The following is an 11,200-nucleotide window of genomic DNA, read 5'->3' on the forward strand; positions in this document are numbered from 1 at the left end:
AGGATGACTATGTCAGGCTGTTGCTTGACAAGTCTGTGAGACAGCTCTCCCAATTTTGGCACTAGCCCCCAGATAAGTAAGGAGGACTTTGCAGGGTTGACAGGGCTGCAATTGCCGTTGTCATTTCCGGTGCTTGCAACATTTCTTGCACAGGTTCAGATAAGAGCATAAGAAATAGGAGCAGGAGTAGGTCATTTGGCCCTTGGAACCTGCTCCACCATTCAACGAGATCATGGCTTATCTTCAACTTCAGCTGCACTTTCTTGCACTATTCACATATCCGTTAATTCCCTGAATACGCTTGCCTGGAGGCCCTTTTACTACAAGGTCATGAATTAACCCTTTTTCCTGGTACAATACTAGATCCAAAATAGTCTGTTCCCTAGTTAGTTCCTCAACATACTGATCTAGAAAACTATCTAGTATACCTTCCATGAACTCGTCCTCCACACTATTACTGCAAATTTGGCTTGCCCCGTCTACATTGTTACGATCCCCGTAGAGACCAAGAACTTTTAAAAAGAGATGAATTTTCCAATGGCCGACGAAAAGAACTGAAGAACAAGATTTTACTCCTTATGACTTTCACTGTAATTAATTAACTGAAATCAACATAAACCAAACATTAATTAACAGGAAATGAATATATCAAAGGAAAGGTACTTTCATATCAACTAAAGCAACTGAAATACGCCTTACAAAACCCTTTTACTGTGTGGCACGCTTCTGGAATACATTTAGTGTTAAAAGGACAGCCCCAAAGTCACTCTGCTTCTCCCTCCCATGCCAGGTGCAAACTCCAGTGTCCTTTGACAATTGTTCCACTCAGCCCGAGTTTTCCCAGATACGATTACCACCAGCAAGGCACACCTCAATGACTCCCTGTCCGTTCTGTTCACTTTCTGTTGAACAGAAACCAAACTCTTAAAAGCATCCTGCTTGGTTGTTAACACAAAACAGTTCTCCCAGTTTTTCCAGATTAGAAACATTAACTTCTTTGTTCCTGCAGCTATCTTTCTCTGAGATTCTGTGAAAGGTGTTAAAACTTCCACTCCACTTCAATAGTTTTATATCTGAGTTTCTCACCCCATCGGAACCAGATCACATGGGCATTTCTCTGAGCTGAGGTGTTTATCAGGGATGCTATTTCTGCATTCTTTTCCAGAATTCTCTTTTTTTACTTTGAGTTAAAAGGTGCATTTTAAAACAAAATTGTCTTGCAAAGCTCAACATTCAAGACAATGTGAAAATTAAAGTCCCCCATGATTACATATCATCGTTATTACATGGACCTCTAATCTCCTGATTATACTTTGCCCCACACTACAACAATGGTTAGGGAGCTTGGAAACAACTCCAACAATATTTTCTTCCCCTGGCGCTTTCTTAGTTCCACTCAAACTGATTCCACTTCTTGATTTTCTGAGCGAGGACCCTATCAACCTAACTTTGACTTTTTTCCAATTTCCCCTCATGACACCCTAGTCACTAATAAGGAACACCCTACCACCTTTGTTATTCTCACTGTCTCTTCCTGACTAACTCTGTATACTTTTACCCATAACATTGCTCTGCTCCAGAGCCTCAAACTTTTCCTTGCTTTTGAATTTTCCCTTCTCTGAATCTTTCCAACATCCCTTCCCCAATTTATTAATTTAAAGTCCTCCCTACCACCCAAGTTATTTGATTCGACTGGTCCCATCCCAGTTTAACTGGATCCTGTCCCAGTGGAACAGTTCCCTCTTTCCCCAGTACTGGTGCCAGTGGCACATGAAGCATTCCACATCACTTTTAGCCAAACATTTAACTTCCTAATCTAATGAAAAAAGAGTTGTCTAAAGCGGGCTGGGAAAATAGGCTAAGGGGAAGGTCAGTGGATGAGCAGGTGTGGACATTTAAGCGGACATTTCATAAAGCTCAGCAAAAATTTACCCCAGTCGAAAAGAGGGACTCGATGAGAAGGATGAACCACCCGTAGTTAACAAAGGTGGTCAAGGAGAGTATCCAATCAAAAACTAAGGCATACAAAGCAACAAAAACTAGTGGTAGGCCAGAGGATTGGGATTTTTTTTAGGAACCAGCAGCGGATGACTAAAAAGCTAATAAACAGGGAGAAAATTGATTATGAAAGTAAATTGGCAAGAAATATAAAAATAAACAGCAAGAGCTTCTACGGGTATATAAAAAGAAACAGGGTGGCTAAAGTGAGCATGTGACCCTTGAAGGATGCGACAGGATGCGCGCAAAAGAGCACAGAAATCTCCCTGAGGCACAGAGCTGCCTCAGGAAGATTAGTTTGATTATTAAAAATTTAAATAAAGGGGAAAAAAAATTTTAAGACGTCCCCTCATGTGACAGTGTCACATGAGCTGAGACATGTCTAAAACTTTTTTATTAAAGTTTAAAAACCTTCATGGAACCTCATGACGCCCGTGGATGAGGTTTCATGATAAATGCGAAGGCCACCTGGGCTTTTCGCCTGCCCGCCAACCTTAAGGTTGGACGGGCAGCTATGTTAATTATTTAAATTGAATTTAAATGGCCTTAATAGGCCTTTGTTAGTTTGGCGGGCATGCAGCCGACTCCGGTGCGCATCCGCCAAACTGATGATCTGAATGACGCATGGTGACCATCCCTGCCCCCGCTCACTGACCCGAAGATTCTGGCCAAAGTATTTGACAAACTAATGGGACTAAAGGCAGACACGACCTGATGGCCTGTATCCATGGGTTTTAATGGAAGCGGCTGCAGAGATAATGAAGGCTTTGGTCGAAATATTCCAAAACTCACTGGTTTCCAGGAGGGTGCCAGCGGATTGGAAAACTGCTAACGTGATGCCGGTGTTCAGGAAGGAAGGGAGACAAAAAGCAGGAAACTATAGGCCAGTCAGCCTAACATCTGTCATTGGAAAATGCTAGAGTCCATTCATAAGGAAGAAATAGCAGGACATTTAGAAAAGCTAAACGCAATCAAACAGAGTCAACATGGTTTTGTGAAAGGGAAATGATGTTTGACAAATTTGCTAGAGTTCTTTGAGGATATATCAAGTAGAGTTGATATAGGGGAACCGGTAGATGTCGTGTGTTTGGATTTCCAGAAGGCATTCAATAAGGTGCCACATAAAAGGTGCCACATAAGATAGGAGCTCAGTTTTGGCGGTAATGGATTATGAATTGGTTAACACACAGAAGACATTAGGGATTAACAGGCCTTTTTCAGGTTGGAAAAACAAAACTAGTGGAGTGCCACAAGGATCAGTCCTAAGGCCTTAATTATTTACTATCTATATGAATGATTTGCTGACAATACAAAAGTAGATGGGAGGGCATGTTGTGATGAGGACATAAGGAATCTGCAAGAGGATATGGATAGGTTGAGTGAGTGGGCATAAACTTGGCAGATGAAGTTTAATGTAGCACAGTGTGAGGTCACATACTTTGGTAGGAAGAATCAAAAGGCAGACTATGGGCAGGATTTTGCCCTTGGCAGGGGTGCTCGGCGGGGGCAGTCGGGAAGCCGACTGCTGACCGTGATTGGCTCCACGCCGCAATTTCACGCTGGCAGGCCAACTAAGGCCCGCCCAGCGTGGAATGCAAGCGGCAGCACTCGACGCTGCCTGTGCAGGCAGGGGAGGAGGGCGAGCGGGCCTAGCACGTAATTTGCTCATGCGCATGCACGGAGCTGCCTCAGGGAGATGAAGCGCTGTTTAAAAAGAAAATAAAGGAAATAAAATTGTCATAAAACATGTCCCCTGAGCTGGAACATGTTTTTAATTCAAAAATAAATTTTTTATTTGCTTTAGGATGGATGAGGTTTTCTAAAATGTGTAAAGGCCGCTCAGCCTTTTCGCCTGCCCGCCAACCATTAGGTTACACGGGCAGCGTAAATTTGAATTTAATTAGCTTTTTAATGGCCTTAATAGGCCTTTTAATTGTCGGTGGGCATGCAGCCAACTCTGGCGTGCGCCCGTCGAACGAAATATCGCGAGATTGCGTGATCAAATCGGGACACTCGCCCGACATCATCGCGGGTCATGTTACACTCGGGCATGTAGGGCGCATGCCGAGCATAATATTCTGCTCTATTATTTAAATGGAGAGATACTCCAAAAAAGTGCAGCACAGAGGGATCTGGGTGTTCTTGTACCTGAAACACAAAAAGTTAGCATGCAGGTGCAGCAAGTAATTAAGAAGGCAAATGGAATTTTGGCCTATATTGCTAGGGGGTTGGAGTTTAAAAATATGGGAGTCTTGTTACAACTGCACAAGGTGTTGGTGAGGCCGCACCTGGAGTAATGTGTACAGTTCTGGTCCCCATATTTCAGAAAGGATATACTGGCATTGGAGGCAGTTCAAGAGAGATTCACTAGGCTGATTCCTGGGATGAATGGGTTAACTTATCAAGAATGGCTGAGCAGGTTAGGCTTCATTCATTAGAGTTTAGAAAAATGAGGGGTGATCTTATTGAAACGTACAAGATTCTGAAGGGACTTGACAGGGTAGTTGCTGAGAAGATGTTTCCACTAGTGGGGGAATCTCGAACTAAGGGACATAGTTAAAGAATAAGAGGACACTAATTTAAAACTGAGATGCGAAGGAATTTCTTCTCTTAAAGGGTAGTGAATGTCTGGAATTCCCTACCCAGAGAGTTGTGGAGTCTAGATCACTGAAAGTATTTAAAGAGGAGGTAGATAGATTTTTGAAATATCGGGAAGTTGAGGGCTATGAGGAGCTGGCATGAAAGAGGTGTTGAGGCCTGGGGCAGATCAGCCATGATCTTATTGAATAGCAGGGCAGGCTTGAGGGGCAAAATGGCCTACTCCTGCTCCTATTTCTTATGTTCTTAATCTGCTTATCTCTATGCTAATTGGCAGGTGGGTTAGTTGAGAATCCAGAGATTATTCATTTTGAAGTTCTGCTAATTAATTTAAATCCTAACTCCTCAAACTCTTTCTCAGCAGAATATCATTCCTAGTTCTAGCTATGTCATCGGTTCCTTCTTGGATTACAGTATATGTATCCTCCCTCTCCCATTCAAAGTTTACCTCCAGCCACGAGGAGATGTCATTAACCCTGGCACCAGGCAGGCAGCACAGCCTTTGGAACACCCCATCACAGTGGCTGAATATACTACAGTATCTCCCTGACTATACTGTCCCCTATCACTGCCACATCCCTTTTTCACTTCTGCCACTTGAATGGCTTCCTGCAGCATGTTGCCCTGGTCAGGTGCCCATCTACCCTACAGTCCTTGTCACCCACACAGGTACGAAGTACATCATACCTAAAGTAGAAACAGAAAATGCTGGAAAAACTCAGTAGGCCTGGCAGAATCTGTGAGAGAGAAATAGAGTTAATGGTTCTTGTCCAATATTAACTCTATTTCTCTCTCCACAAATGCTGCCAGACCTGCTGAGTTTTTCAAGCATTTTCTGTTTTTATTTCAGATTTTCAGCATCTGCAGTATTTTGCTTTTTATTAAAGTACGTCATGCCTGTTGATCAAAGTCAAGGGTTGAGACTCTTCCATCACTGAATTCTTGATCTCCATACCTTCCTGACTCGCAGTCTCATCTTCCAGTCCCTGACCATCGACCAACTCTAAAGTTTTATTTAATCTGAGGGGTATGACTGCCTCCTGGAACAAGGTGCCTAAATACCTCCCTCTCCCTGATGCCCTGCAATGTCTGAAACTCTGACTCCAACGCAGCAACTCTAAGCCAAAATTCCTCGAGCTGCAGATTTAGCTGTCTGGGACTGCAGCGCTCTCCACAAACTTCTACATGCTGCTGTTACGACATACCACTTGCCCTGCCGTCTGTACTGGAAGTTTAAAAAGAAGAATAAAAATCAGCATCTCCTCCATATCCCACTTGCACCAAATTCCGACTTTAGCACTCCGTTAACGAAACACTCTTTCATAACCACTCTGTGCTCCTAAATATCATTATGTCCCCTTTTCTGAGCTGTTTTCAGGCCTTTGGTCATTCTGGGTTGTCATCTATTCCTAGTAAATGATGTTTGTTTTTGTAAGTCTTCATGGTTTAAATAACATTAGTCCTTTTCTTTCCCTGCCTCTTGTCTCCATTTTGAGGACACCTAGGGTTTTTCTCCTACATTACTGTTTTGTTTTGTCATGATGTTCATATTGTAATTGTCCAAAAGTAATGCTGTTGTAAAGAATTAGTAAAAAACTAATTTAAGATGATGAGAGTGAGTGAGAATTATACTTAAGTTAACAATTTTTTTATTATTTTATTTGCTGCACATCCAATTCTGTTTTCAGCAAGTTAAATATACTTCTGTTTTTTTTTAAACAGGTTGCACCACTGTGCCTTGGAAGAGCTGGAGCATGTGTGATCACCGTTAAACTTTGAATTTTTTTTAAATATAAATTTTGTATTATAACCATTCCACATGTTCATTGAGAAATAAACTTGTGACAGACATCCCCTCAACTTCACTGAAAAGTGAAACGAAACTAAAATGTTAACTATCCCAAAATTATTGGGACCCTAAATATCTGTATTATTAGATATTTCTTTTGATCCTTGGAGTAGACAATCCCAAGTTGTAATTGGCATGCATATTTTGAAACACCAAGGGCTGAATTTTTCTGGCCAGCTGCAGACGGGAAAACATGAGAGTGGACCTGTAAATTAGGGTACCATCAACCTGTCCGACCCCCCAACCCCCCATCATGATTTTACGGGAGGTGGGCAGGTGGGCCGCCCACCCGTGACCCAATTAATTGCTCTTAAGTGCTCTGATTTAACTGGTAGTGGAAGAGACATGCACCCAATATGTAGCCCAGCAGAATTGGCCCCGCGTGCCGCTGGTCAGTGGAAGGGGAGGTGCCTCCTTCCCGGACCCTCTGTGGCAATCAGACGTTCCCCCTGCAAAATTTTGTCTCCCCCATCCACCCTCCCCTCTGTACTGTCCAACATGCTGCTCCATCCTCCTTGCCAGGGCCTACCAGATCCTGAACTTGCCTGGGTTTGGAGGCATCCGTGGTTCCACTTCCACCAAGGTCTCCTGCAACACTGGCAGTAGCCACCAATCCTGGTTTGGCACAGGGCCGCTGGCTTCCAATTGGCTGGCACTCTATGAGGCGGGACTTCCTCCTGGAAATAGACAGAAGTCCCGCCTCATACTATTGAAGTGCCATCGCCTGAAAACTTAAAGCAGGGTGAGCCAGCCAAATGGAGGTGGGTTCGCCCCCGAAATTTACACTGGCGTGCGGGGAGTCCCTGCTCAGCGTATAATCCCAGTCGCCAAAACTGAGGCTCACAAGCTATACGTGAAGTCAAATACTTTTATACCTTGACAGTTCTTCTATTGCCTTCTTAAAATGGAACCAAAATATTGTGGACTCAAACTTTATTTTGAAATACCTGCCATTTCTCTTTTAGTGTTGTGTTCTGATTTCTGTACGTTAAAGATCCACCACTCAAAATACTTGTTAAGGAGAAATTAATTTGTGTAGAAGAACTAGGGATCCAGAAGGACTGCTGTAATTTTCACAATAATGTTTTAGCTTTTAACCTATATGATTTTAATCTACTTTCCCACCCTCAAACCCCTGCTGCCTTGACATCGACTCTATTTCTACTTGTAGGTTCTGTTCTCTGATTACTTTTCAATAACAGTGCACCCACCGTACAAGCTCTAGAATCTTCATATTTTTTTCTGAAAAATGTGGGTTTCATCTCCATTTGCCTGAATAGACCATGTTATGCAACCATGGCTGGAAACAGTACATGTATAAGCCTAATAATATGTGGACTAAGTGCACATTATAGGAATAATTTTCCACTTTTGCATTTCCAGTGGAGAGCAACAAATATCAGGAGTTTTGATTTGAACAGTAAATGCAAAATGTTGCAGCTATTGTGCAGCCAGTCTCCTATCCATCCATTCATTTTACTGGACTAAAGATGGACAGGCTGTATGAGCTATTCTAACGTGCACTATTGTGTGCCAGAAGAACAGAAGTGGAAAATTACCTCTTATATGTCGTGTCTAATTGCACCTTTGCCTTAATGGAAACTAAATATTGTTATAGTTTCCTTTGACCATATTCTAAACATGTTTTCTCTTTGTTTTTAATCCAAACTGCCTTCATTAAAAATAATGTAAATGCAGATACATTTTTAATATGCAGGAGAGTTTAATATATAGAAGACATTGTAAATGTTTTTTTTTGTTTGTACAACCTGTGTGCTTTTTGCTATTAATAGGTAGCTTGTAACATTCCAAGTTTTCAGCTCTTTCAAGCTACAAAATGTCTTCAGTTGCACATTTTATGTTCTAAGACAAGTTATTAACTGACCAAATACAGATTGCGCTCTTAACATTGTGATTGTTTCAACTCCAGAAGATCTCGGAAAAACTCCATGTTATAAAAACCATGAGGTGTAATTCATGCCTTAATCTGAATCTGCAGTTTTCTTTTGTCTTTATGGTTTGGTTTTGTTTTTTGTTCTTGTTGTAAGAGTCTATTTGCTATCATGTATTAACAAATTTTGTTAGCACAGACTTGTGGACCAGCATGCTCATTCCTATCAAAGGACCATTGATTTTATTTACCACTAAAATGTAGTTGAATAGTTAATGATTCTTCGATAGTTGTTGGTTTGATTTGGATATTGCTTTTTGTTAAATCTATCTAACCGAAATGGGTGAAATAGCAAATTGAGCATTCCAGATTTCCTCAATTCCACGACTCCCCTTAATTCATGGATTTTAATGACTCCCAGCAGGTACAAATTAAAAGCAATGTGCCATAATTCCTGCCATAATGTCTTGATTACCAATTATTTTACTCGCACAGATTTGGCTTTGTCTCCAGTTTGATTTTAAGTCGGTTGATCATATTACATTTGAAACTGTTTTATTCTGAATATCCACTTTGGTAGAGCTGCCTGCTTTAAGAAAGTCTGTACAGACTACTTCTTGTGCCTTGATCAGAACTGATCACTTTGTTCATACTGATTTTCTTTAAACTCTACTTTATTGGGTTACCTGTTATACATGACACTTACTATTTATCCTTTACAGTGAACACTGAATTTTGAGATATTGATAATATTGGTTTAATTGTTAAGGACCTTTATACTGATGTGTGTAATTTTGGTGAATAGTGCAGTGATTTAAGTACTCTCCACTTGCATTTATGATAAGGGTTAATTCATCTAATTCATAATTTACAGTAATTGGTTCACTGCTTGTTTTTAATTTCAGTGTGGATGCCCAGTTAACCTCTAGGATCATTGTTTGAACAATTGATTTAAGATTAACCTGAAAATTGTGAACCATTTTGCATGTTCTAAAAAAAAACCTAGCTTCTTCCAGCCCTGCACAAATTACTGTTTTCTCTTTAGATCATTTTGCTCGCTAAACAATACAAATATTCTAGGTGACAAGGAAGCATCATGTCATCATGGATAATAGTTTTTCTTTGAAATTCTGCACTTTTTAATAGTCATAAGCCCCAATTGTATTTATCTGCTAGTCAAATTATTCTGAAGTCAAATTTCTCATATTTTCTTCCAACTAATTTTTACTCAGCCAATTTATTTTACATTTGAACCATGCTTCAGTAAGTAAGCATCTGCCTTGTTCTAATAATTGACCCAACAATTAGGAAGAATATTTTGAAATCTAGAGAATTAACAATTCAAATGTTAACACAGAAGATCCCTGTAGGAAAGCGATGGATGATAGAAAACAAAGCATCAAAGGTTGGCCACCAATCAATAGGAATCCTAGAGTTTTATAATGATTATTGCTGTCGTCTGTCAGAGATCAATGGTGTTTTAGAACTTATTTTACATTTATAGGCTCATGTATACACATTGTTGGCTTCCTAAAATGAACCCAAACAAAGATTAGGTAAAGGGAAGGACGTCTCATAAGACGATTATAGAGAATGAGAATAACTAGGATAAGAAAGATAACTTCTTCTGGAAGAGGAGTTAGTTTGAGGGGATAAAAAGGCACGGAGGAGGCATATGTCAGTGAGTATCAACTTGGTTTTTGTATCTAAGGTCAGAAGATAGTGGGCTGAAATTCCATTCGTGAACACAGAATCTAGGCTAATGCTTTAGTACACTACTGAGGGTGATTCGATTTTCAAGGTGCTGTGCTTTGCATAACACATTAAGCCAAGGTCCTGCCTGCCTGTCCCAATAGTGCAAGTTGCCCGTGGCAATTTTGTAAGATGAACAGAGTTCTCCCAGTAATCAGATAAACATTCCACTCACAACCAATATTACCAAAAAGCAGATTAATTGGCAATTAATCTCATTGTTGTTTGTGGGACCTTGCTGTGTGCAAAATGTTTGGCCATGTATCAATAGTCACTATACTTCAAAATAACTTACGATCTGTGACAGTGACACTTGGGGTTGTAAACCATAACACATGCACCCTTGCTGTAAAGGTAATGTTTTATCTAAATTAGATTTTTATCCTTCATCTTTAATTCCTATGTTGATATATACAGTTCCTTCAGCTTGTTGATTAAAAATTGTGAGTAAGCTTTTGATTATGGTCAATCAATCTGTTTCAAAGCATAGAAAAACACACTGCAGTTTGATATCCTACTGCGTACAGCATCTGTCACACCAAAATATGGTGCAATTATAGTATCAGATTGGTTGATGCCTGGGTAACCATTTTGTAAATCTCAGATCCCTAATAGTTTTGATGAGAAAGTACATAATGTATAAAATGATTGTATAATGGTGTATGGTAGCATGTATTGCTGGACAGTAATATTCGTTTTTAAAGTGTACTAAATGTAACAAACTTTTAATTATATTAATGTCTAATCTATTGTTAAGTAATACTTGTTGCCATGGTGTTATGATTTATGCACAATTCCAAGAAGCTCTTTTGTATAAGTGCAGTTATTTATCTTACCTCTTTAGTTGACCACTTCACAGCAATCACTCCACAGCCACAGCAAGATAATTAAAGATAATTGTCACCTGAAAGTATGTTGTATTGCACTATTTTAAAACCTGTTTCACCTTGAAAGATTTCTGCTTAACTGAATGTAGCCTGTAGAACGTTTGCAACCTCGGCGTGCAATTTGATCCTGAGCTGAGCTTCTGACCCCATGTCTTCTCTGTTACCAAGACTATCTACATCTATCTCCATAATATCACCCATCTCAAGCCAGATTGAGATCATCGG

At 40.3% G+C, this 11,200-nt stretch overlaps 1 protein-coding gene across 4 annotated transcripts in view; it reads left to right on the plus strand.

The window, feature by feature from the left end:
- The window catches only part of LOC144683359 (kelch-like protein 5), a 190,515-nt gene extending 179,517 nt beyond the window's left edge, over window positions 1-10,998 (plus strand). For all 4 annotated transcript variants that reach the window (XM_078546305.1, XM_078546321.1, XM_078546313.1 and 1 more), the window contains one exon: window positions 6,319-10,998. In XM_078546305.1, the coding sequence (XP_078402431.1) occupies window positions 6,319-6,375 (57 nt within the window). In that variant the 3' untranslated portion in view covers window positions 6,376-10,998. The remainder of the gene's footprint in view (window positions 1-6,318) is intronic.
- Window positions 10,999-11,200: the final 202 nt, after the last annotated feature.

This window comes from Cetorhinus maximus, chromosome 1 (assembly GCF_964194155.1).
Source record: "Cetorhinus maximus chromosome 1, sCetMax3.hap1.1, whole genome shotgun sequence".
Taxonomy (NCBI): domain Eukaryota; kingdom Metazoa; phylum Chordata; class Chondrichthyes; order Lamniformes; family Cetorhinidae; genus Cetorhinus; species Cetorhinus maximus.